General features: G+C 38.1%; 3 protein-coding genes across 5 annotated transcripts in view; 2 read left to right on the top strand and 1 right to left on the bottom strand.

The window, feature by feature from the left end:
• On the top strand, positions 1-27,577 carry LOC126368936 (WW domain-containing oxidoreductase-like). Of its 3 annotated transcripts, XM_050013184.1 has the most exons (7): positions 1-196; positions 14,634-14,650; positions 23,364-23,496; positions 24,338-24,591; positions 25,728-25,907; positions 26,126-26,393; positions 26,962-27,577. In XM_050013184.1, exons 2-7 carry the CDS (start codon positions 14,634-14,636, stop codon positions 27,283-27,285), a joined length of 1,176 nt encoding a protein of 391 aa, XP_049869141.1. In that variant the 5' UTR covers positions 1-196; the 3' UTR covers positions 27,286-27,577. The 3 variants fall into 3 exon arrangements, with proteins under 3 accessions (XP_049869141.1, XP_049869142.1, XP_049869143.1); XM_050013185.1 differs by lacking the exon at positions 14,634-14,650; XM_050013186.1 differs by lacking the exon at positions 25,728-25,907.
• The window catches only part of LOC126368973 (uncharacterized), a 64,196-nt gene that overhangs the window by 10,310 nt on the left and 25,889 nt on the right, over positions 1-27,997 (bottom strand). The gene's annotated exons all lie outside the window — the stretch shown is intronic.
• Positions 5,223-10,901, top strand: LOC126368998 (uncharacterized). The gene is made up of 2 exons (XM_050013279.1): positions 5,223-5,973; positions 10,511-10,901. The coding sequence occupies exons 1-2, from the start codon at positions 5,613-5,615 to the stop codon at positions 10,585-10,587; spliced, it is 438 nt and encodes a 145-aa protein (XP_049869236.1). The 5' UTR covers positions 5,223-5,612; the 3' UTR covers positions 10,588-10,901.

Raw genomic sequence — 27,997 nt, 5'->3', positions numbered from 1 at the left:
TTTTTAGTCTTGGGAAAGCAAGTACTTGTAGAGGTATCCTTCGCATTAAAATTATTTTTCTGATAATAATGTTGTGAAGCAATCGATGGCTTTCTAAATTCAGTTCATATATTTATTTGTTCCCGCATCGTGAGATTTGCATCGTACTGAAGCCAAGATCATACATCATCGCTGCGTGACATTTAGGAGCATAGCTGTAAGTAAATATACCCAGCACTGAGGACTTGGCGGTTACAGCTGATTTACTAAAATATATACGAGTAGAGAATTATATTTATTATGCTATTGTCATCGTAACATAATTAATCCGTCCGTGGCCATCACATGCATCCCAACAAATAACGAGCTTCGACTAATAGACGCAGCGAATGTCATACGTAGATAAACGTCGTATGTCTATTGGTCGATGGTAGCGATATTTGTAACATCGCGCAAAACAGCGAAATCTTTCTTAAGGTTGCACTAGATAAGCAAGTAGATCGGTAATCAAATAAAATACATAACATAGCAACGCCTCTATCTCTGAAGGGGTAAGCACAAGCACACTATAGTACACTCACTCCTCGCCGCAGCTATGTTTAAGCCCCATGTAATAGGAGTCGACCCTATTGTCATTAACCGGGCACAATTATCCTGGAAACCACGTGATATCAATTACCTGTGATTCAAACATGAATTTTAACTTATAAAGTTGAATTCGGTGGTTATAGCCGGAGCAGGGATTTACACCCTTGTCACACTTGTCTAAATCCTCGTGAAAAATAAATAATTAAACAGCATAATAATGCTTTTGCGTGGATAATGACGTCGAACGTCTATTGGTTGAAGCCAGTGATGTTTATCGCGTCGCGCGCGATTGGGAAACAATTGCTGGGGTTGCACCAGATAAGCCAGCAGACCGGTAGATAAAACACTACGACTGATTGTGTGCCAATCCAGTAGCGTGTATGCTTGACGCTTTTGTGTACAGTTTGGATTGGATTGACTTGCCTTTACTTCGCAAATATCGGTCGGTGGTCGGTGTTTGCCGCGGCAGGTCACGTTACCGCATCGTAAATCTTACACCGACTTTTAATTTACGTGCCTACGCTATCAGAATTTCGTTAGTAGAATTCTTATTGGTATTGGCTTCTCTCTCTCTATTTAAGAGCTGCGCTCTTGTCGGTGGAGTAACCGCCATTCCTCTCTTCTTCCCGCCAAAACCGCGAACGCTTACACAAATAAAAATAGGTTGCTTTTGTGTAAGGCTTACCTATTTTGCTCTCAGAAATAACCTATTATGGAAATTTTTGACGCCCTTCTTTTATATTGGCTTATACGTATACCTACCACGGAAACAGACGCTACCTACGTCAGGTTGATTTATAATTTACGCAGTGGATTAGGATTTTATTGTCTGTAAGCGCTCCCAATCAATGTTCCAATTACAACCGGTGTAATACTGCTACCGGTTGTACCAGTGGAAATCAGGCAGTGTGAAATTGGAATCGTGTTCAGCCTATTAACTTGTAGGTAGAATTATGTACATGGTTGGAGCTCAGAAAATGTTGAATTTTGCAAAAAAAATATTTGCCATGTCATTCAATTCCGCTGAAATCGACGGAAAATATTTCAGGAATGAGAAATTAATGTGTACTCGATCATATTGTACATTACAGTTTTTCGATAAGCTATTCCATCCAATTGATCATCATGATATAAGTATCAACTAACAATAATCACCCTTAATAGAAGCCCTGACACCAGAGTGGTAATCCATCTTACAACCCACACGATAAAAGAAGAAGTATCAAGTATCTTCATATTTCATACATTTTCGTAGTGTTTTTGTCGTTGAAATACATAGTTGATTTTGTAATAAACCGAAACATAAAAAACAATATATTGTTTCTTTTTTCAATATTTGGAGATTTATAACTATTTAAATAGATTAGTTTAGTCAGATATAATCATATAACTAAACTGGAGCCGGTTTTTAATTATATTCCTAGTAAAATAGTGATTAACCGTGCGTGTGAATGGGAACGACATCATCTTTGTATAACTTGACTAATTTAAAAAATGGTAATAATACATCCAATGAGCAGAAGTGAGCGTGTTTTTGTTTTTATATTATGTTATTCAGTGTCCTAGATATTAGATTTAGAATAATCAGTGTAATATACACACAGTTTATGTTTCCGTTGATGTCAATACTAGCTGCGTGTTGTCATAAATAAAACTGTGAAAGATGCCGTCACTGTGATTTAAATAGGCACTATCTGCTACCAACTAGAGTAGTAAGGGAGGGCCGGAGGAAGGGTTCACTACTTGGCCGGACAAATGAAGAGCGCTGAAGGCTCTCGTCCGGAACAAAATTACAATATTTGGCAGAATTTAATAAATATAAGCCAATAATCTAATATGATAAAAGACTTAATCCCGTATAAAGATTGGAAATGTCTTTTATTTGGACATACGACTTCTAAAGCATGGTCTTTCCTTTTATCTCTATCATTTTGAGCTAAAAGGTCAGATGACTGTCGCTTAAAGAAAGTAAATTATTTAAACGGACGTCGAAAATTAAACTCGATATATGCTAGAATATTATAGATGAGTCCATGAACAAGAATCATATAAAATCTTCGGCCGAATAGTTAATGGCATAATGCTGCAAATCTACAATAAGTCACGTAAAAAAAAAACGAATGTCCCAGGAGGTGTGACTCGGTTTCTATTTTGACATCCATGATGTAAATAACTAATGTTTATTTTTCTTGGTAACGTCCACAGCTATACTATTCGCATGGACGGAACTAAATGGAACGAAAAGGATGGTTTAAATTTAAATACTATGAGTTTGAAATAATAAAGAGAAAAATAAAATAGGACTTGAACATAAAATAAGCATACTATCAGAGATACATACATCGCACGATAGACTATACCCCGCCGATAATTATACCCCGCACCTCACCGAGCTTTCTGTTAGACCAACATGATAGGTGGAGAACCGTAATGCCGTCTATTAATAATGGTCGAGCCACACCTCATGGAGCTTTTTGTTAGGCCAACGTGGTAAGATAGAATTTGAAATGTAACTGAAATAATATTTAATTGACTTTTTTATGAGTGAACCGTAGACAAAAGGTATTACGAATAATAACTGAGTAGAGTCATACAAATTCATGAAATAAATAATACTAAGTGTTAGTGACATCGTAACGAAAATTTTGAAGGATGTTTCAGATCATGATTCTGAATTGTTATCAAATCTAACTTTTCATTGCAAAGGTATGTAAATAATTTAAAAACCACTAAAATTTTAATGAATTTTCAGACGGGAAATTCCACTTTACAACTCAAGAGGTGAATCATCCCTTTCAGTATTCGTTACTGAGACCACGGTGTTACTAGCACCCATACATACTTTAATAGCTACGTGTACAGCGTGTAAGTGTCATCGTAACGAATACTAAGGGGGATGATTCAGCTCATTATTCTGAGTTAATATCAAGTGGAATTTTCCATCGAAAAGTATAGGACATAATAAAAAAAAAACACAAAAAAACATTCATTTTGCGACGAATATTTCCCGACTTCCAACTTTTATACAAATCCCATTAAAAAAGAACCTTGTGCCTCACTAATAGGTACTGTAAGCATAATATATATTTTAACTAGTTTACGACTGAGATAAATACCCGATAGTACATGTTTAACTACCGGCGCGGCGGCGCTTGGGACAAATTATAAGAATGATGACGATATAAAACCGAATTTATAACTTTTATAGAGAGATCTATTATTCGGTTCACGTCGAAAACGTAATGATTTATCGTTTTATTTATAACAGTTTTTATTTTCATTCAAATAACGCATTAGGTTAGCTGAGTAGCACCAAAGAGAATATAATTCATATACACTTCTCATCAAAAAAATCGAAACACCTTGCAAGTTTACGTTTTGTCAGGATTATCAGAAAAATGTGTACATTTAGGAATAAATGTTAAATGTCGTTTAATAGTGAGTAATATGAGCTTATCAAATCTTAATGTTAATGTTCTAAATTTAAATGAATTTTTCATAGGTTTCGTATTTTGTTAAATGAGTCATTTTTATTCCGTATGGAGTATAAAGGAAATGGATAAAACAACACACGTAAATGAAAAAAAAAGGCTAAAACACGTTTATTTAATAACTTGTATTCCCTCCCCGAGCTCTAATCACTGCTTCTATACGGTTCTTCATCGATCGGATGAGAGTCACGATCACATGCTGTGGTATATTGTCCCATTCCTCTTGGATTGCATCTTGCAGCTGGCTAAGTGTTTCTGGGGCAGGATCTCTTGCTCGAATTCGTCTCTTTAATTCATCCCACAGATGTTCAATGGGATTCATGTCCGGGCTTCTTGCTGGCCATTCCATAATAGAGATATCGACTTCGTTAAGATAATCTCGTACGACGCCCGCGGTGTGAGCCCTAGCATTGTCGTGCATGAATATGAAGCCGTTGCCAATAAAATGTGCATAGGGCATCACATGAGGCTCGAGACACTCTTCGACGTACCGATGACAGTTTAGTGCAGGCAGACGTGGCCCAGACACGAAAGCAAGCTCTGTCTTACCGTCGGCGCTGATTCCTCCCCAAACCGTCCACGAACCGCCACCATAGCTGACCTTTTCTTCAATGCAGCATTGTGCATAGTGTTGCGTGTAACCAAACGCACCAGGCGACGACGGGCGGCGAGTGCGGCGAGGGGGGCGCTAATGTCAAAACTCACTTCTCCACGGCGGCCACCACGACGCCACTTATTGTTATATTTTAAATTATATAGTGCCTATAACTACAGTCCGCGTTTTAATTATCTTCTTACAAGTCAAGCAAAGACCCTAAACAATGGTCCTTCGAGCCTAAAAAGTAAAAAGTTGCGATTCTTCAAGATTATAGAAAATACTTGTTGAAGGCGGAAAACCGTTACTACTACGAGATACGTCATCTTGATCCTGATCATCGGCGAGTTGGTGAAATATCGAAAAGAATACCAGCGATAAAACGACGAACCTTTCTACTGCATCTTCGTGTCGTCACTCGACCGCCAAACACCGCCGGCAGGACAGAGAACTGCGAGAATTTTCTAGAAATCAAATCGTGACGTCATCAACAGTCGGCGTCATCATCTAGGACGTGTGGAATGTGGAAGTCACCTTAGTGGAAGGACATTCATTTTGTGAGTTTGTTCCAATACATTTCCTTCAGTTTCCTTTCCTTCTGCCTTATAATTTCATTTTATATACGTATTTTATTTCCATCTTGTCACTATTTGATTTGGAAGGTAACTATTAACTGAAGTCATAACGTAATAACATCATTATCTATTTAGATACTTCCTTTCAAACAGTAAACAATTATAAGTTGTGATAAATACATTAGTAGGTATACATACATAGTGAGTTCGAACGGCCTGCCAGCACAGTCACAGCTGATCTATTGTATGCGCGACGACGTCATTACGCATCGTCGATGCAGCACTTCTTATATTACTTTAATTGATTCATAATAATTCGCGTCGAACAACAAATTATAACTTTGAACAGAACATAAATTAAGAGTATACATAAACAATTTAACCATGAGTGATAAAGAGCAGTTAGACAAGCTTCTAAAAAGGCGTAGAACAATAAAAGCGAAAGTTACTAGCTTTGAAAACTACTTAAAATTATTACTCAGTTGTGAAAAAATAACAGACTTACAACGTATCGATTTAGATGGACGTTTTAGTAAATTCATTGATGTATACCCAGAGTTTGATAAATTACAGACGGAGATTGAGATCCTGAGTGACACTCCGGACGTGATGTTCTCCTACCGCGAGCAACTAGAGGCGCAGTATCATACATTGATGGCGCAGGCTCGCATCTTACTGGAGAAGGTGCTGGAGCCTCAGCTTCAAGGAGGGTCTGACCGGTTCCACGATGCGGATGCAGAGCCAGGTGGGAAAAATTTTGTGCGCTTACCAAAAATTAATTTACCTTCCTTTGATGGCAGCTATCAGTCATGGTTAGAATATAAAGAGACTTACCTTTCTTTAATTCATACAACTAAAAATATTGACGATATAAGCAAGTTCCATTATCTTCGCGCCTCTCTACAAGGAGAAGCAGCGTTAGTAATTAAAAATATTGATTTCAAAAGTGCAAATTATAAAACAGCATGGGAACACCTATGTGAACGATACGACAATAACCGCTTGCTTATAAATAATCATATACAAGCACTATACCATGCAGATCCGATTAAAAAAGAGTCAAGTAAAGGCTTACGTAATATTGTTGATTTAACTAATAAAAACATCAGAGCCCTTAAAACATTAAAAGCTACTGACAATTGGGATGCTTTCGTCATTTATATAATTTGCACCAAACTTGATGTCGACACTTGCCGTCACTGGGAAGAGCACTCAAACAACCTCTCAGAGCTACCTACATTGCAACAATTTTGTAAGTTTTTGAATGACAGGGCAACTGTATTAGAAACTATTGAAGACAAGTTCAAATTAAGTAAGATTGAGCCAAGCAAAGCAAAAAGCTTCATTATTGCTACTGATACTTTAAGTCAAACCAATAAAAATTCATCACATCTACAAATCAAATGCCCTCTTTGTAAACAAAATCACTTTCTTTTCACTTGTGAAACATTTAAGCAATTGAACTTAGAGTCACGCATACAAAAAGCAAAAGAATATAAAGTATGTTTGAACTGCTTACGTCCAGGCCATTGGCATAAAAAATGCAGGCTGTCCCATTGCAAGTATTGTAGGGAAAAACATAATACTCTTTTGCATCTAGAACAGCCAGTCACAAATGCAATACATGAAAACCCTTCTTTAACTAACAATGTTGCTTTGACAACCAATACCTTGCAGCCTACTGCTTCGTCGCATGTTTTGCTTTCCACAGCTGTCGTCAAGGTGGTTGACAACAAGGGCAACAGGCACAATGCCAGGGTGTTGCTAGACAACGGCAGCACCGCCAATTTCGTGACGGATGACCTCTGCGGTAAGCTGGGATTATCGCGACGTAACGTCAGCTCCACAGTTACAGGTATAAACAATCTTGCCTCCAGTAGTACACAGTCCTGCACGCTCCAAATAGAGTCTTATTACAGTGACTACAGGGTAAAAGTGGATTGCCTCATTCTACCAAAAATAACTAAAGCCTTACCGTCTTCTTTCATTGAAATCGATAATATCCCTCTTCCATCGGGATTGCACCTCGCCGACCCTTCGTTCAACATACCGTCGGCCATAGATATTCTTGTAGGTGCTGAAGTTTTCTGGAACGTCTTATGTTCCACCTCTATTGACCTAGGAAAAAATCAGCCCAAATTATATGAATCAAAATTAGGTTGGATAGTGTCCGGCTTTGTTGCTCGGCCTATTTCTTCAGCCGCACATGTGTGTCATTTCACTGATAGTGACGAAAAACCCAACTTAGAGAAATTCTGGGAACTTGATACTATCTCGGCAAAGCACACACTTACAGCAGAAGAGCGCGCTTGTGAACAAAGCTTTTCAAACAATACTCTCCGTGGAAACGATGGTCGCTTTATAGTGACCATTCCACTTAAAGATGATCCGAACAGACTAGGAGATTCTTATGAAACGGCCAAAGTCCGATTCATGTCATTGGAACGCCGTTTCAAGCGTGATCCAGTTTTTAAGAGTAGATACGTCGAGTTCATGCGCGAGTACGAAAGCTTGGGACACATGTCTGAAAATAAAGAGTCTTCTCACAATGCAGAAAATCAAGTAAATTACTACTTACCTCATCATGGCGTTGTAAGGGAATCCAGTACAACTACGAAGCTTCGCACAGTCTTCGATGCCTCTGCCGTCACTTCTTCGGGCGTGTCCCTAAATGACATCCAGATGGTAGGCCCTGTTGTGCAAGATGATCTTCTTTCTATCATACTAAGATTCCGCCAGCACAAATATGTAGTTTCTAGTGATATCGAAAAAATGTATAGGGCCATTGATGTCAATCCTAATCAGCGTTCTCTTCAACAGATCGTCTTTCGCTATGACGTCACTGAGCCCCTAAAGACGTACACTCTCAACACCGTTACATATGGCACGGCATCAGCGCCATATTTAGCTACCAAGTGTCTAGTAAGTCTAGCTACACAAGATCTAAACGATAATGTAAAAACCGCAATACAGCGGGACTTCTACGTTGATGATTTCTTAAGCGGTAGTTCTTCAATCGACTCCACTGTAGAGCTCTGTAAACAAGTAAAGGCCGTGTTAGCTTCGGCAAATTTTATTCTGCGTAAATGGCAATCAAATTGCTCACAGATCTTAAATAAGGTAGCAAATAAAGACGCACCCTCTGACACAACTCTGGACTTGTCAACCAATAGTCAAGCTTCCTCCAAAACACTTGGAATAAAATGGTTGTGCAACTTAGATGTCTTGTCTTTCTCTATTGGTATTGATTTTCATGAAAAGGTAACAAAAAGGCATATCCTATCGGTCATCAGCCAGATATTCGATCCACTCGGTCTTGTCGGTCCATGCGTTGTCGAGGCAAAAATGATCATGCAAAAGCTCTGGACAAATAACAGGATCGGCTGGGACGATGAAGTACCACAAGACATAAGAGGACTTTGGAGTTCATTCGTATGTACATTACCTGCTCTCAATCAAGTGGAAATTCCACGTTGGGCAATTGCTGATAACTCTTCTTTGCTTGAACTGCATATTTTCACAGACGCGTCAGAGCGCGCGTACGGTGCATGTGTATACGTCAGATCAGTCACTAATGAAGGACTGGTCAGTGTCAAGCTGTTAGTGTCAAAAAACAGAGTAGCGCCGATTAAACCCACAACGATTCCTCGTCTCGAGCTTTGTGCAGCTTTGTTGGGTGCAAGACTGTGTACAAAAGTACTCGGGTCGCTTACCGTACAGATTAAAAGATGTAGATTCTGGTGCGATTCCACTATTGTGTTAGGTTGGCTCTCTACACCACCACAGAATCTGAAACCATTTGTACGTAATCGCGTTAATGAAGTCCAAGAGACTACAGACGGACATGTGTGGAGCTACGTGCCGTCGAAGGACAACCCGGCGGATCTTGTTTCTCGCGGGCTGAGAGCTGACCACATTAGCAATTGTAGTCTTTGGTGGTCAGGACCAACTTTCTTATTACAAAATGATACTTACTGGCCGATAATTCCGAATGACGCGAAACATGATCTACCAGAGGTCGTTTGTCATGCTACAGATGTCACTAACACTTCCCCTTTTCATGACCTTATCTGCAAGTACTCAAACTTACCTAAATTACAAAGAGTTATTACATACATTACTAGATTCATTAATAATTGTCGCAAAGAGAATGATAAACTTAATGGCTCATTTACTGTTTCAGAACTACAACGTTCTATGAACATTATAATACGCAATGCACAACTTGACATGTTTCCAGACGAACAAAAAATACTAAAATGTGGAAAGCCATTACCACGAAAAAATCGTTTGTTACCATTGTCACCCTTCCTCGATCAAAACGACATAATAAGAGTGGGGGGGAGGCTTGATAAATCTCCTTATAGTTACAACGTAAAGCATCCAATATTGTTATGTAGCAAGCATCACATTTCTAAAACAATATTTGAAATGTTACATAAAGACTTATGTCACGCTGGGCCTCAGTTGCTATTAGCAAACATTCGACAAACTTACTGGCCATTAGGTGGAAAAAACTTATCAAAATTAATTGTTAAAAATTGCCTAAGATGTTTCAGATATAAAGCTCAACAAGTGCAACCCATAATGGGGCAATTACCCTCTTCTAGAACGGAGCTCGAATTCCCTTTTCTTAATTGCGGCGTAGATTACGCCGGGCCCGTGATGATAGCTGACCGGAAGGGACGAGGTTGTAAGCTCATAAAATCCTACCTGTGCATATTTATTTGTTTCTCAGTTAAAGCTGTGCATCTGGAGCTGGTGACGGACCTCACGAAAGAAGCCTTTATGGCCGCTCTTAACCGGTTCATAGCCCGCCGCGGAAAACCGGAGAGCATCACGTCCGATAATGGCACTAATTTTGTTGGCTATAATAACGATTTACATAATTTCCTTTTAAAATCTAACATATCTTCTGACCTTGCTCTAAAGGGAATTCAATTTCTTTTTGCGCCTGCTTACAGTCCCCATTTTAACGGCTTGGCTGAGGCGGCCGTCCGGTCAACGAAGCACCACCTCCGACGCTTACTAGGTCTCACACATCTAACGTATGAAGAGATGGCTACGTGTCTGACTCAAATAGAGGCAGTTCTAAACTCTCGTCCTCTCATACCTGTTTCCTCCGACCCTCTCGACCTTACCGCACTCACACCTTCCCACTTTTTGATTGGGCGATCACTGATGTTTGTTCCTCACCCACAGGTGGCCGACGCCAACATAACTTATCTAGAGCGATATAAGCGCATAGAGCACATAAAACAACATTTTTGGACCCGTTTCAGTACCGAGTACGTGTCTCTTCTACAACAAAGAATCAAATGGCAATCCTCTTCAAGTGACCTCAAACTGGGCGCACTAGTACTGATAAAGGATAAGTCGCTACCACCGCTCCTATGGTTCCTGGGACGAGTTGTGAACATTTATCCGGGCAGCGACGGCATTACTCGAGTCGCCGATCTGAAGACTAAGAAAGGAACAGTACGTCGGGCATTCAACAACATATGCCCTCTCCCACTTCATTGAAGCACTTCAACCCGGGGAGGATGTTGCGTGTAACCAAACGCACCAGGCGACGACGGGCGGCGAGTGCGGCGAGGGGGGCGCTAATGTCAAAACTCACTTCTCCACGGCGGCCACCACGACGCCACTTATTGTTATATTTTAAATTATATAGTGCCTATAACTACAGTCCGCATTTTAATTATCTTCTTACAAGTCAAGCAAAGACCCTAAACACATAGCGTTCTCCGTCTCTTCTGTAGACCTTGTTCCTTCCGTCGTTACCATACAGCATAATTTTACACTCATCAGAAAAGAGAACTTTGCTCCACTGTAGGTATGACCAATTTAGGTGCTCACGTGCAAAGTTAAGGCGCGCTCTTCGATGGTCTGCAGTTAATTTCGGCCCATTTGCTGGCTTATGCGGTACCAGTCCACGATCCTTCAACCTTCTTCTAATTGTAGAGTCACTTACAGCCACCCTTCGTACAACACGAAGCCGCTGCTGCAGTTGAAAAGCGTTAAGGCGTCGATTTCTTAAAGAAGTTGTTACAATAAATCGATCATCTCGCTCAGAAGTGACCCGATTCCTGCCAGATCCTGAACGGCGCGTGAACAAACCAGTCTCCCGATAACGTTTATAGACTCTATGAACAGATGACAGGCTTAGATGCAGTCTTGCAGCCACAACACGCTGACTAAGGCCAGAATCCAGCAATGCCACAACTTGGGCGGCTTCTGTGGGCGAAGTATCCATACGTTTTAGAAAAAAAACCTTTTTTCAGACGTCCCAAAGTCACAGTATTGAAATAAAAAACAAAAAGTTTAAGGATAGGCGCCAATTTTTAGTTTTTAAACGCTAAATGTACTCCAACCCTAAACACACATTTGTCTCAAAACAGTGATTCATTTCGTTTATAAGATAAACAAATGAAATTCTAATTTTGAATTTAGAATTTTCGCTTATTACTGTAATGGCCAAACTGCCAGCTATACATTTATGTATTTTTTTTCATCGTATGAATTCTTTTTTGTGTTAAATTCGGACAGAAACAATGAAAACGGAAGTGTTTCGATTTTTTTGATGAGAAGTGTATTTAATATAATGTTAGTACAATCGTTGGTCGCTCTAAAAGGTACCTTCCATTTTTGAAATGTCATGTCAGAGTCTACTTTCTTTTTTTTTATTTGTGGAATTTGTCTGTTCTTCTTTTGTTTGATTGTTAGGTGATTTACCAACCTCACCAACCCTGGTGGCAGGGTTACTATATGAGCCGCTGAAGGCCCCTGACATGCCTCATATAACAACTGCTTGCCCACATCACTAAGTACTTAGTAACCGGGATCAACTGCTTAACGTACCTTCCGAAGCACGGATCATCTTAGTTTCGGATAAGTTGGTGATGAGCTTGCTATGTGAGTTAACCAAACTAGGGATTCCAAATTATTTTTGTGGTTGGTCCCCACCCGGATTCCAAACCGGAACCTCCGGATCGTGAGCCCAACGCCCAACTAGTGGACCACAGAGCCCGTTTATCCCGGATTTGCCTTTGATTCACTGGCCGGGCCTACCATTATTTTTCCCAAGTTACAGCATAACACCTACCTACTATGCTCCCTTAGTTTCCCGCATAAATTCGCTCTGTTTCAGTATACTTTATATATTTTCGTATTTATGTTCTTTGTCATTCTGTGACATTCTCCAAACCTCCGTGGTGCAGTCGTCGAGCGTTGGGCTCACAATCCGGTGGTCCCGGGTTCGAATCCCGGTGGACAAACCACGAAAATCACTTTGTGATCCCTAGTTTGGATAGGACATTACAGGTTGATCACCTGATTGTCCGAAAGTAAGATGATCCGTGCTTGGGTAGGCACGTTATGGCGTTGGTTCTGGTTACTACTTATTGATGTAAGTACGTAATCGTTACACAAGCCATATTAACCATTTAGGCCTTTGGCGGCTCAGTAATAACCCTGACACGAGGGTTGATGAGGTTGGTAATCCACCTAGAAGAAGATTTTTCAGACAGCTTAACATCAAGCCCGCCCGCATTAGAGCAGCGTGGTGGAGTTTGCTCCATACCACCTCCGGTTGATTAAGGGGAGGCCTGTGCCCAGCAGTGGGACGTATATAGGCTGTTTATGTATGTTATGTATGTTAACATCAAGTGGTGTAACAGATCCCTAGCACTACTGTAACAATAAGCTATGAAATCGACTCAGTACTTGTGTAGCACAATAAAACTCATCAGTAGTGTGTCAACGCCTTAATTGTTTCCAAAACATTCGCTTGACATTCTTCCATCCTTCCGCGTTGTTCTACTCTGAATGTAATCCTTCCCTTTCAACCGAGGGATTTTTCACTGTCACGCATTTTTTGTGTTGTCTGTAGCTGTTGAAATACCCTTGCATGTCTCTCTCCCGGGAATACAATAGTTTTAACCAACGGAAAATGTTTTGGAAAGTTTTGTTTGGAAAAGTTGGCATAGTAAGACTATCTGTGCTTTGAATTTTAAGGAGGTTTTTGGTTTTTCTTTATTTTATTTTAAAAAAGTTTATCTTTTCTATAATTTTCAGATCTGAATCATCACGTGCTGTAACATCATTATTCATTAAGACGTCTTAGAACCTCGTATCTAAAGTGACTGCCAGTTATGTATTCTGATTGTGAAACCGGCTCTAGTTAGGAATTATGAGCGCCAGTCTAAGAACCTATCTATGTATGAATGCAAATACTTAATAAAGAGAGTGGTATAAAATATTGAGCAAAGTGGAATTTGTGAAATACGAATCACGTAAAACTGCTATTTAGAAAAAAAGTAAATTCTTCATAGTTGTATGTATGTCCCATAAGTGCTTTTGAATGTTTTGCCTGAACATAACGTAAAAAATGTAGCAGAAGTACGTCTTAGATTGCGCAAAATTGTAAGTACTTTTTCTGAAGTTGCTTCAAAGATGTATGCAAACCTATCGACTGATCCATTGAATATTTTTCCTTAATCTTTTGGGGATGCAAAGGGAAAATCGTGTTATAAATTCTTCATTTTTTTGTGTATATAGTATACCACCTCTTCCTATCCCTACGGGGATTCAAGCACATGCCTGTATCTGTACGGAAGGAACAAAACATCATTGCTGTGTTACGTCGTAAAACGTGTTTTGAAAAATTTGTTGTATTATCTGGTTTTTTTTACTACCGAATTTGTTTCATTTTTGTCAAACCACGGATTGAACCGTACTGTACCTACCTATAATTTTTTCACGACTATATTCCCAAATGAGATACATCCAACGCAAGACAAAAAAAAAGGCGAACTAAGTGCCTGTGCTTCTCCGAGCTATAGTTCAAATCAAATCAAATATACTTTATACGAATGTGTCATGCCATAGAGGCGACCAATCAGCTCATACAAGGAGATTTGTTATAACACCTTGCGAAATGACGTAAATTCAAAAATGTTACATTGACCTTCAACAAGTTTATCCATGATAATTACGTTGAATAAATGATTCTGATTTCTGATTTTGTTGTTACAACAAAACATTAGTTCACGACTGTATCCCAATTGATGAACTAAGTACCCATACCTTACCGAGCTTACATTTATTATTTATTACCAAAAAAAATCATTTAATTGTTACAAAATGTGATAAATAACCAGTATCTGAAGCGGTGCTGAATCATAATGTATGATTCGAATAGAAAATCGGACAAGCGATTAATTTACTCGATGATCGCATCCACCGGATGTGCCAGTTTTACGATTATGCAATCTTTTACACCACCGTGCATCAACATTTCTCCAAAGACAACTATTTCTGCCATCGTCAATTCTGTTTTCCAATTGTTTATTTATTTACATGACATGCGCTACTGTCGGGTTCGGTGTCGACTTCAAATAACAGATGCGGTATTTTTATCGGTGAGTATAAATCTTATTGTGTGGGCTGCCATGGATGCCAATGTTTATTTTTTGGGTAAAATTTAGCTGCTTCTCCCTAGATACTGATGTTAACAGGAACATCCATGATTTGGTAAACAGCTGCTTTAAAACACTTAACGCCGCGGGCCATTATCATACAGTATTCATTTTCGTTGTAAACTCATACGTTTTGTATTTGAAATGCTGTGTTTGTAGGTGTAAGGGCGCTTGTATATTGGAGTTGAGTATTTGTGTTGCGTGTAAATAAAATAATTAAGGTTTGTGTTCTGAAGACAGTATGTAACGACGTTCATTTAATGCAAAATGTTTGTGCATGTTACTATGAATAACTTTTGCAAAGTTTGTATTTGTTATTTTTTTGGATATAGCTCTGACTAGCCGAATTGGAATTATACTAAATTGTGAGTTTCTTTTTATCTCTAACTACCACAAAGGGGTAGGTAGATGTGTATAGTATATACCTACACGCATCCGTGCCATTAACCGGGCACAAATACCTGATACGTGATATCTATTATATTATCTATAACCTCAAAAATTTGAACTCAATGGTCGTTACGTAGCCATTATTTACATCAACGAAAACATAATCTATGTGTACGTATATTACACTAATATTATCTCCGTATTTATAATAGCTACAGTTACGAGAATTAGACAGAAAGAAAGAGAATTTTTTGAACATGAAGTGTGTGCTAATAACTCAAAAGTGATACAACTCGAGTTGTATTACTTTTCACCGACGGTACAGAATTATTCTTATTCAATTTTATATTACACACAATGGTAACACACTTAGTGGAAGTATAATTTTTCATAAACGAATACAAAAACTCAATCCCATAGTCACTAATGGGGTGAGCAGAGCCAAAAGTAAGCAAAGATAATTTGCAGCCGCGAGGTTAAGTAGATGTGATGAACATTATGGTTCGCTTAACTGACAAGAAATCATCATAATGGTTCATCGCTATATTAATTCGTAATACATAATAACATTCTTCTATTTTTTCATTCTTATTATAAGTACAAAACATTCTTCCTGCTCACCCACGTAGATTCCACGCCCATCGAAGCGTCTCCAAAACCAAATACAATATGAAAAAGTGAATATTTCAATGTCACACGCACGTCGGGACTGAAAATAGTTGGAACTTGGTCGGCGTGTTGAATTTATAAGATTGATGAAGTTAAAACGACTACGTCTGCCGAAGCCATGGGTTAAGGCGATGTTCGAATGTCAAAACAAATGAGCAATATCAACAAATGACAAACAGTAATATTGCTTTTCTTAGATGAATTGCTTCGGTGTGGTTTAGTCGCCCCCCTGATGTCGGAAAGAATGGAACTGGCCATCAAGTTCATGGGGATTAAAAGGGCTACATCGACGCAATTTATCTAAAAAAGAAATATTGCAATGTGCGCATATAAAAGTAAGTGCGCAATGCACACAAATGTCAAAAAGCGATATTACTTATTTAGATAGGCCTTTTTAACCACCCAGGCGTTCCAGGAGAATTTACATTATTTTAGACCCAGAGTTTATCTCTCGCTTACGAAATAAGTAATTGCAACTTATCAGCAATAAATAAGTTGGAAAAACGTCAGTTATTTATTCTACTTATAGTATTTTTAAGTGTGCTTAACTGTAGTATGCATAATCACTAAGGCAACTTACGCACAGACAGTAGCAACTGCAGCTGTCGGCAGGAGCAGCTACCGCCTTTAATCGGCACTTTTTGCATCGGCAAATGTTGCTTACATGCGTAACGTAAAGAATATCCAATCAAAAACATAAATGTGAAATGGCAGCCAAGTTCAATATTATGATAAATGCCTTGGTTGTTGACTTCGACGATAAAAGAAGTGAGATCTAAATGGGTGCCAAGTTCAATGGTCAGTCCTGAATTTATTTATAAGTAACAGTGTAACATATAATATCTTCTTATAACATAAGATAATGTATTGTAGCCTAAGGTCGGTCTTGGCTGATTTATGAGGGGGTCAAAAGTGGCTCCAAATGGTTCGTGTAATATTATACACGGTGCGGCTCGCCAGTTCTGTTTTTTGAACTTGGCTTGACAAGCTACCGCGTGTCTAGATTACACGTAAGAAGAAATGCTTATATTATTTTATCTTTAGAAGTGTTGTAGCCTACTGAAAAAAAAGGACGACATTTTCTGCTCAATAAGAATGTCGTGAAAAAGAAAACGACTAACAAAGTCCAAGGGTCTTTCCGCTATTCCATCAGCGTAAGTACTAGTCGCCTTAATAGCAAAAATTCCTTGCGCTCGTGACATAACTCCGGTAATGCCACTAATACTTCTGGATTTCACTACAAGTTATTCAACTTATGTTTTTTGGCATGACATATTTACTACTAACCGGAAAAGTGAAAATTGCTGAGGGCAGTCAACTGGTAATAAATGTAGCAGATCTCGACTACATCGGTTGTGCGCGCCAAAAGAACCGAACCGAGAAGGCATCGGATCTACCACGTAAATTCGATTATTGTCCTTTCTAAATTCATCTTAGTCTTTATTAATAAAAAATAAATATAAATAGCATAATTTCTTCCAACCAAGAAGAGAGAGAGAGAGAGAGAGAGAGAGAGAGAGAGAGAGAGAGGTGTTTGGCTAGAGGGAAACCACTGCTCTATTTTCCCTAAAAAGTTGCATGGAGGATGCTACTCGTACACTGACAAGAGCGTGGCTCTGAAATTAGTAATGTGTAGTGTTTAAGCAAGTTTACTAAAGTTTGGCTACCGTATTTATGTTTTAGGTGTCGTGTTTTGAATACTGTGGTAGCATAAAAAATGCCAAATATTATTTATATAACTTTTCGAATATATACCCTACTCTTTACAACATTAACACATATTACAACTTTATTTATATATTTTTTTCGGTAGATTTGCCGCACATGACATTAGACTATATTTGGCGCTATCACCGGTTATAAATTCAATATGGTTTAGCAGCATAAAGAGAAAGTGAGATAACAAAACATAAGAAAAAGTAATAGATAGAAACGGCGCCGGCACTATGGACAATGGATTGCAATATACTGAAAGCTGAAGTGACGCACCATTAAATGCTAAAGCCGGATCTACATTACGTATGGCTAACTCTCAAACATTGACTCATGCGGCAGCAGTACTCACTATCGATGTATCTGCCACGGGACTCTCCATACAAAAACCTCGTAATTACACAGATAATACAAAAATGTTACCCGGTGCGAACGAGCAACACAAAGAATTCGCGCGTCTTCTTACTCTTTACGCCTTAAACAGACTAATATGACTCAAAGGGGTGAAGGTGGGAATGACTCTCAACGCGGGCCGGAGAATGTCCCCACTCTTCTTCTTATTATGTGGGTTGTGAGGTGGAATACCAGCCTCATCAACCATTGAGCCGCCAAAGGCCCCTGACATGACTCATGTAACGATTATTCAGTTACACCAGTAACGGCTTAACGTGCCTTCCGAAGCAGGGATCATCTTACTTTCAAACAATCAGGTGATCAGCCTGTAATGTCCTAACCAAACTAGGCATCATAAAGTGATTTTTGTGTTATGTCCCCACCGGTATTCGAACCCGGGGCCTCCGGATCGTGAGTCCAATGCACAACCACTGGACCACAGAGGCCGCCACAGAGGTCCAGAGGTAGTTAGTTAATACTATTCGATTCTCGGAAGCAGCTCAAAAATTGCTGCTGTCACGTCTTTACTGCGCGTAATGTGAATCCCGCTTTAGTCTATAAAACGCACTATAACGGCAAACATTCCTTGCGAACGTGACATAACACCCGCGGCGTCGCAAACACTTCGCCAGTCTGGTTCAATCATACAATCCAGCACAGATTATTTAATAGCCAGCATATCGAAATCCTTTGATCTTACTGTAAAATCATAATAAAATAATATTAGTGTTATTACTCTTTACAATACAAATATAATAGTGTGACTAATTATAAGTCATAAAGTAGATGACGACGATGATGTATAAAAAGTGATGAAAACCATTGAAGAGTTTGAAAAGAAAAATAATCACGTAATACGCAGACGCAAACCACTGTCAGAGCTAATGACTTCAGGCAAGTGGTAAAGCATATCTCACACTTTTTTCGAGTAACAATGACGGACTTTAACGATAAGATGTAATAGAAGGACGGAACCGTAGGTCATGATCATGAAAAAAGTAGAACAGGTGTTCGTGATTTATTTTGTTTGGCAAATGACAAGAAGGGAGGAATTTTAAGTTGATGATTTAACCAGATGAGAACACTCACACTAAGAATACTAAATATTTCAGCGGTCACCATATTTTTAGTCCGGCCAAGTAATAAACAGTATTTATACCGTTCGAGAATACAATAAAAACTGATGTCAGAAAATATGGAACTGGCCATCAAGTTAAATCGTTCCAGAAGAATTTAAAATATTTTACACCGGCTTTCTACCTCTCATTTACTTGTCTGGTAAAGATCAGATGTAAAAACTTCAGCTTTTTATTCTAACTTACAATGATTTTTATAATAAAAATTCTAGAAAAAGTACGTCGTGAGTACATAATAAATAATATACGATAAAGACAAATGACATACAACGACAAATTGAACAAAAACAGTCTTGAAGAATAGCCAATTTCTTTGATTGATATTGCGACCGATGCTTGTGAAGGTAATTGAGGCGCAAACCGAAGAAAATGCCCACAAAGTAATCTAATCTATTCTCGTTCTAGCGTGATTCCAGTATTATACGTTTTTGTTATATTGATCCCCTAAAGCTTGTATTCTTTGGTAGCATTTTGTTTTTACGAGTCACGGTTTATACGTGGTTGGCTAAATAACATATATCGTGACCTCAGGCACAGTAAATATTATACCTATAATCCCAGCCTCAGGGAATAGAGAATTAAACCTTCAAGTTCCGCGACGTTTTTTTTATTTATAAACAAAATTACATTCCTACACTTTAATACTGCTATCGCCAAACTACAACGGTAGTTTGTAGGCGTCGTGCTCATTCCCTAATTAAGGATGAATGGATGGATTTTGGATGTAAGTATGTGATTTAACGTGTATTGGGCTGATTTTCCCTTAACTAATTGGAAAGTCAGACAGATAATCGCTTGTATAAAAACTGGACCTGTCAAATCTTCAGGTCTTCTTCTATCGTGTGGGTTGTGAGGTGGATTACCAACCCCATCAACCCTGGTGTCAGAGTTACTATTCCGCCAAAGGCCCCTGACACGGTTTATGTAACGACTTTTTACTTAAGTACATTAGTAAGTAGTAGCCGGGACCAACAGTTTAATGTGCCTTCCAAAGCACAAATCATCTTACTTTCGGACAATCAACTGATCAACCTATAATGTCCTAACCAAACTAGGGATCACAAAGTGATTTTTGAGATATGTGCCCACCGGGATTTGAATCCGGGACCTCCAGATTGTGAGCCCAACGCTCAAACCACTGGACCGCGGAGGCCATTAATCTTCAGCCGGCTCCTGAGACAAACGGAATAACGAACGGATCACCTAAGAAGATTTACTTTGTTTAGGACAATAAGCTAAGAAAATAAGCAGCAAATAATGAGAAGATAAGCTTACCTGTATTATCTGTTTTATTTGTATGTTCCTTGTGTCTGTTTTAGTGTGTACAAATGAATAAATAAATAATAATAACAATTCCTAACCTGACAGAGGGCAGCAGTAACTGTCAGTACTATTCAGAGGCGGAGGATAGGAGTCCTAGTATGGCTCTGTAATAGACTACTCTGGGCGCCATCCCACTCGCGTCAGACAGAGTACTGCGGGGCGGAAGGCAAGAGGGAAACCACTGCTCTATTTTTCCATAAAAAAGTAGCATGGAAAATGCTGCACCGACAAGAGCGTGGCTCTTAAATTGATGATGATGATGAACGATTTCTATCAATTGCAATTATGACACCGCAACAATAAGTAAATGAATGTTTTAATCATGTTTTCTATACACGACAACATTATGTTACTCGTGTTTAATTCCTGAGAAGTGTAATGTATGAATCACAAAGTGTAACCTTACTTTATGTCTCAATTTGAGGCGAGCTGGTGCGAGTTGGTAACGAGACGATATACTCGTATGTGCGACAATGCAATATCGCTCTACTTCACACTACCGTTGAGCAGATAATAATCTACTCGACTGAACAGCGAGACTAGCTCTATAATTTTCTGCTATTTTCTTTTTACAAAACCAATATTGTTTCATTATATTTTCTTAAGCAATAAGCGAGGGAACAAAACTAAGTGTTCCACATATTATAGGACACCCTGATATTACTTTGGGGATATTGAAATGGAACGTGTTTAGGTTTACTTATTTTCTCACTATGGCACCCGCGGCTTCCCCTGTATGTGGTCTTGTTCTTGAAAGATGCAGATATACATACAGACGAAGATATACATATAGAAAATGAACATATTGATATACATATAGTTATATCGTTTTTATTTTTATTAGTTGTAGTTTGAATGTTAGTTATTAAATTTCCCCAGACAACCATAGTTAATACCGCCATAGAAATAGAGAAATCTACAGCAAGCTAAGTTAAAAAACTTGTGCGTCAGTATTTGACTGTTTTCCTTTGCAACTTTATCGCAGCTAGGGTATTTGACTGGGTCAAATATATATTATAAAATGCTAATTTAAAAATAGAAGCCAGTCTAAGATTACCAAAAATGAATCTCATTTTACTTCTCGACCTATTTAAGTAACAATGTACGCCGTTTGACCGCTTTTATTGATGACGTCACAGGACAGTGTTTCCATACCAATTGTTCCATACAAACTGCAAAGAAATTTTTCGTTAAGATGTTTCGTAAAAAACGTCTCATTTGAGTAGGATGTCAAGTAGCCTATTACAATTTGAATTAATTTGAGCGGAACACACATGAAAATAGAAATATGAATTGAATAATAATAAATGGCAAATCACATACTGTTTGAAGGCGGAGAGTGAAAATAGCGAGACATCTGTTTTAATAATCGGTAACTACATTGTTGACTAGAAGTGCGGCAGAGTTTCGTATGCCAATGAACGATTTTAATAGTATTTTATGCAACAGTTGTATAAGAAGGGTCAAAAAATGCGAGTGGCGTGAGTTGCGATGTGAGCCTTGGCGAACATCGCAATAAGAGACGCCACGAGCATTTTTTGACCTAGTTATACAACGTTGCATACAATACTTTTTCTACGACGACGTAATTTTAAACGAAACACAAAAATTTTCCAATTTATTTTCCAACGCGCGGGAAAATGGCGGCAAATGTATACTTTTTTTTTATAGTATATCTATGGCACCAAACAAAGTAAAGGTGCCAGTTTCCAGGTCAAAAAAAAAAAACAACAACAATGCTTTTTTGGCGACATTATAGTATAGTTATACTTTGTAAACAATGCTTTTATAGGCCATAGAGCGTACACTTTTTCAAAGAGTTTAATTATGTATGTACTTATATTAGACTTTTTGGTTATTTAAATGCCAGATTAAAGTAGAGGAGTAGAAAAAATACATTACTATATTAAATAAACTGCGTTCTAGCCTGAAAGTATATATTTTTTTTAAATCTACCCACTTTTTGATGTGTCAGACCATTGGAAAAATCATTTATATAATCAAACCATAAGAAATCAACTTCTCAATTGAGTATGGTCTAGGCTATCGAGCAGTTTTATCAATAACTATATATACATAGGTGAGAAAGAAAGAAAGAAAGTGCATTTCTTCGAGGCAATGACGTCATAAATCGTCTGAAACAGACGTATAAGGCCAATGATGATAGATGAGAAGCAAAATAACTATAAAGTAAATATTCCAATAAATTATAACCCAAAAAGTGTCGTTTAATGACAAGCAAAGAGTGAAACTGAAAAGCGAACCTTGCCTTTTTGTAAAAAGATCTTATAGTCTTTAGTTTTTGAAAATCATGGCTGTTTTCGCAATTTTTTATAGTTTATAATGTCAAGTTTTGTCAATGTTATGTCATAGTTTTTTATATTTTTCACAACGTTTTGCGCGATATTTCGATTGGAATAATTAATTTTGACATCATGTATTCACGTTCAATGCGTCGGTAAATAATATTTTATCTTTTACATTTTATACATTTTAAGTAGCTAATTAAAATAATGTGAGATCAAAAGTATTATTTCTGCTTCTTGTCCGTTACACAAATAACAATTTCACTAATATATTAACGTGATATTAGCCCTTCGCAATACATGATTTATAGCAATTCGATTCGATTGTATTTCTGTGAAAGCTCACCTACTATTACATCAAAAATACTGCGAAAATACCGCGCCTTCAATGTGTAGGGTCTAAATCAAAGGATCTTTTTTATTAAGTTTCTTAAATATCTGCAATCAGTCGCAAGACTTTAATGATTATTGGCAACCAATGCCACCATCTTCCATAGTACTCAGCACCCAAGAACATTCCTTTTGAGCCACTTTACCCTGTTGCTAGCTTCCAACAGCATAGTTGCTAAGGGAGTTGGATGGTTACTCAACCGTTTCTTATGCCTCTTGTTGTACTTTGAATAAAAATCAAAGGATCTACATCTAAAGAATGACGTCTGCGGACTCGTTGCGGAAGACATCATCATCAACCAAGATACCCCATCGGTCTTATTTATCTTTCCACAGGATATTTTCCAACTTAAACGAAGCTAGTCGTATAACAAAGCAAATAGGAACATTAACATGGGCAGATAAATTGTTCATTAACTATGTAAAAATGCCACAGTTCTTGAAGATTCATGGCCCGACGGGATATGAGGTGAGACTTTACGATGAGCCCTTTGAAGTTTGTTCGTGCTTTGCGAATCAATTAACTAACATTTTTTAAAAACCTACCAATCTCTCATTTGTGAAGATCATGATTTCAAGAACCTACTTGATATAATATTTAATACTTCACAACATGCGTTCACTTACTTACGGAGTACGTAAAATACATTGATTTAGGAAGAATTTAAAAATAAAAACAACTACAGAAAGGTATAACAGTCTCGACAATGTCAATGTTGTCGTTCGTCCCGGTTACTACTACTTCTTCTTCTTCTATCGTGTGGGTTTTGAGGCGAATTACTAACCTCATCAACCCTGGTGTCAGGGTTACTATTGAGCCGCCAAAGGCCCCTGACATGACTCATTTATAACGACTACGTACTTACACAGTAAGTAGTAACCGGGACCAACGGCTTAACGTGCCTTCCGAAGCACGGATCGTCTTACTTTCGGACAATCAGGTGATCAGCCTGTAATGTCCTAACCAAACTAGGGACCACAAAGTATTTTTTGTGATATGTCCCCACTGGGAATCGAACCCAGGACCTCCGGATCGTGAGTCCAACGCTCAACCACTGGACCACGGAGGCCGGTACTACTACTGATAAGTATGTAGTTGCTACATGAGCCTGAGCCCAACAACGGGGCTCAATAATAACCCTGAAATCAGAGTTGCTTTGTTTGGTCATCCACCACACAACCCACACGAGAGAAAAGAACATCGACATGGTCGAAGAACTAAAACAATTGTTCCTAGACATGAAATAAATAAACCATTGTCCAAAATTTCCGTAACTCGTGCTCATACCATTATCGTTGTTTTCTTGTAGGTGACAAAAGACATAGATTTAACGGGAAAAACTTGTCTTATAACCGGAGGCACCAGCGGAATTGGCTTGGAAATTATAAAGTGCCTTGTAGCTCGCAATTGCAAAGTTATTACAGCCTGCCGCAATCCTTACGCAGCCAAGGTCATTTCGAACAACGTTTGGGGTGATCAACAAAACTTGGACATTTACACAACTGATTTAAAGTCATTGAAGTCAGTCAAGCAATGTTCGGACCAAATATTGGCTCGTCAAGAGTAAGTACATTGTAATTGGTTAATTTTTGTAAGATCCCCTGTTGGTCGATCATCGATGGTAATCTTGGAAAGCATTATAATTATCATGTGTAGCTTCTTAGCTTATAGAATACAATAAGGGATCTCCCCGCTCTCCACCTGCGGCTGAGCTAGGTTTACTTTATGGGCGTCTGACGTCACATGATAACGTCAATATGTAGCATCTGTGTAAAACGAGGTGTCTTGTAGGAAGTGTTCGGGGTGTGCTTAAGTATAAACACGTGATGTTATGATAATCAAGGCCAAATAATTATCTAGGTTAACTTTATCGACAACTTAGGCTCATTCCATTATCAAACAAACAATTACAAAATAAATTTCAAATAATTGTACTGTTTGTCATTTTGTGAGCCTTGGGAAATTGGTCACAATACACGAATTTAAGCTCCTGAATACCAAGCGTCGGTACTTAGCATCGATTCCTTTGATGTGGTTCACCAAAGTTGATCAAAGAAGGTCGGTTACCCGCATTACTGTCAAAAGAATTGACCTGTACCTTTAGATTTTCGGAAACTTTAAAGGAGAAAAAGATAATACGAAATATATTTCGTACACAGAGCTTTTGATCCTGTATATTTTCTGCCTTATCCTGCCCAATTGAGCTAACCTAACTGAAATAGAAATATATACCTATTCAAAATGTCGTTAAAAAATATTAACGCTTCGAATGCGGGAAACACTGATCAGGGCCAGACACAATGTAAAAACTATTGTGTCTCTTATCTCAGCAGTTGAGAGGTTAATAGACAAGTCGTTCTATACGCTGCAGGAGTTTTTTTAACGAATCTGTTAGGTACTAAATAATAAATGTACTTAACATTTTTAATTTAATCATTATTATTTTTACTTTTTCCCTTTTCATTATGTATTGAATTTTTAGTTAAGTAAACAAGTAGGTTTACTTTTTTGAAGAATTTCTTTGTAGAATTTTGTCGTAGTGTCCTTACAGGGTATGTGCTTTTTTCTAATTTTAAGACATCTGTAATCATCAGGATTTCAATATTTTTTTATCTTATTAACTGATTATAAAATGCATCTCACCCACTCTATGTAAATGGTGTAAACTTCTTTGTTTTCTAATTGTTTAAAAATTTCAGGAAGATTGACATAGTTATTCTAAATGCAGCAATTTTTGGCATACCATGGACCTTGACTGAAGATGGCCTAGAAACAATATTCCAAGTTAATTATTTGAGTCAGTTATTCTTGCTTTTAAATATTGAGGAGATCTTCTCCCCGGATATTCGAGTAGTGTTCATGTCGTCGGAATCACATAGGTTTGTATGGGAAGATCGCCTATATTGACTACACTTGTAGATTCATTTTTTATTGAACAAGATAGCAATTTTATTTTCAAATAATTATCTTTTGCTTTCCGTGGCATTCTACTACTATTGACCCCACCTCACCACCCACCCCAGGTACCCTTACCCTTGGTTTTACCTCAGGTATCCTTATGGGTCAAACGAACTCTAATTGCAAATTTTGTTTACAGGAATTTGAAATGGGCTATCCAGGATACTATCACTCCAACTCAAGACTTGCTATCGCTTCCAAGAGAAGAGTACACATCTATAAAAGCTTATAACATATCAAAGCTGTGTGGAATTCTTGCAATGCATTACTTAAGTTACCGCTGGTTGAATAAGGGCAGATCTGTGTTCTGTGCTCACCCTGGATCGTTTGTGAAGACCAAGCTGTGTTCCAACTGGTGGGTGTGGGAGGCGTTGTATACTTTGATGATTCCATTCAGCAAATCTATCGTGAGTACACATTAGTTTTCACGGTCACATTTGTCTTTTTTCTTCAAATTGTTGTCATTTTCATTAAGATCAAATTTTAATCATGATGAAATATTTAAATTTATTAAGCGATTTGTTGTGGCTATTGGGTTAAATGTTAATTGACAACCAAAGACTGATGGATAGATAGATACTTTGATGTTATTCCTTGACTTTATGAATGTGTAGGTAACATAGTAAGATAATATGAGTTAAACAAGTAAAAAGAGACAGATATGTAGGATTTGTGTGTGAAAGAGAAAAGATATGAGTGAAGACGGATGCAATTGTACGAAGAAGAAGAAAAGGTAAGCGTGAAAGGGACAGAAGAAAGGTAACAATGACGTGTGCGGGCACGCTGAAAGATGTTAGTCATATAAAAAGAAATAATGGGTTATCAAAATTAAGGTGCTTTTGCGCTCGCCCGCTTCCTACCACTTATTACCTATACTTACTTCTAATAAGATAGTAAAGTATATAAGTCGGTAAAACTACTAGGTGGCTAAAACTTATATTATATAATTATCATAACATTTTGTTTAATATTTAGCCTCAAGCAGCTGCCACGCCACTCTATTGCGCCACCTCTCCTGATCTTCAAGGCCTCTCCGATTTGTACATTAAAGACCTCAAGGATTCCGATGAAAGTGAGTTGGCCAAAAACACTCACTTGGCATTTAGAGTAATTGAATTGAGCCGAGAAATAATACGGGAACGTATCGCAATACCCGAGGAGTCACTTTTGACTCCCAAGAAAGTGGAATATATTGAGAAACCAGTGACCACTACAATTGAACCAGACCAAGACAAGAGTGCTCCAGAACCTGCCAAGAGTTCAGTGAGGGAGACAGTTTTAAATACGTCATCATTGTAAAATTTGTAATTTGATGTAAGACTCTTCAAAAGGATGCAGAAAATATATTGTGCAAAACATTGCACACACAAAATCTTGGCACCTCGTCATTTTATAGTCCAGATTCTTCTTTAGACCAGATTTGTGGAACACAGAAACGGATAATGATTTGGTGTCAATGTTACATCATAATAAAAACATAATATCTTGCACCGTAGTTTGTACTCAATCCTGCAATTGTCAGGTTTCATTGTTATTACATTTTGTCATTTAAAATGTTATGATTTCATATAAATGCGTTTTTCTAACAATATCTTTATCTTTTTTATTTCATCTTATGATTACAACACCCTTGTATCGAGTGCAGTAAGTATAATAAGTAAGTATAGGTAAATAATATAGAAATGAAGAGAAACGTACGTCTTGAGCACATACTATTTCAAAGGCCTAGTAATTAAGAGTAAAACGAGGTCGCATTGGTAACAACTCTAGCAAATGCGATTTTTCTTTTTCTCGGCGCTGAGAAAATAGCCGAGCTAAAACAGTAAACCAGCGGGAGTTAATGGAGTTAGCGAGTGAGCAAAAACAGAAGGCAGCTTGGAAAAAATAAACCGTGCTTCTACTAGTCGACGCCGCGATAATTCACATGACTTAACAAACATCCCACATTAACGTGTTCTCATTGAAAAAATCGAAACTCCTCATGTTTGTTTCGTAAGGATTATACGGGTAT

Source organism: Pectinophora gossypiella, chromosome 8 (genome assembly GCF_024362695.1).
Source record: "Pectinophora gossypiella chromosome 8, ilPecGoss1.1, whole genome shotgun sequence".
NCBI classification, from domain to species: domain Eukaryota; kingdom Metazoa; phylum Arthropoda; class Insecta; order Lepidoptera; family Gelechiidae; genus Pectinophora; species Pectinophora gossypiella.
Note: the sequence above shows the minus strand (reverse complement) of the source record. Positions and strands in the feature narration are given on the sequence as shown.

Excerpts from the sequence above, each read along its gene's own strand:
- LOC126368998 (XM_050013279.1), top strand. The coding sequence starts at position 5,613 with ATGAGTGATAAAGAGCAGTTAGACAAGCTTCTAAAAAGGCGTAGAACA. Across the intron at positions 5,974-10,510 it reads CGATGCGGATGCAGAGCCAG|TACCGAGTACGTGTCTCTTC; the intron begins GTGGGAAAAATT and ends GACCCGTTTCAG.
- LOC126368936 (XM_050013184.1), top strand. Across the intron at positions 24,592-25,727 it reads CAAATATTGGCTCGTCAAGA|GAAGATTGACATAGTTATTC; the intron begins GTAAGTACATTG and ends TAAAAATTTCAG. Across the intron at positions 25,908-26,125 it reads ATGTCGTCGGAATCACATAG|GAATTTGAAATGGGCTATCC; the intron begins GTTTGTATGGGA and ends TTTTGTTTACAG.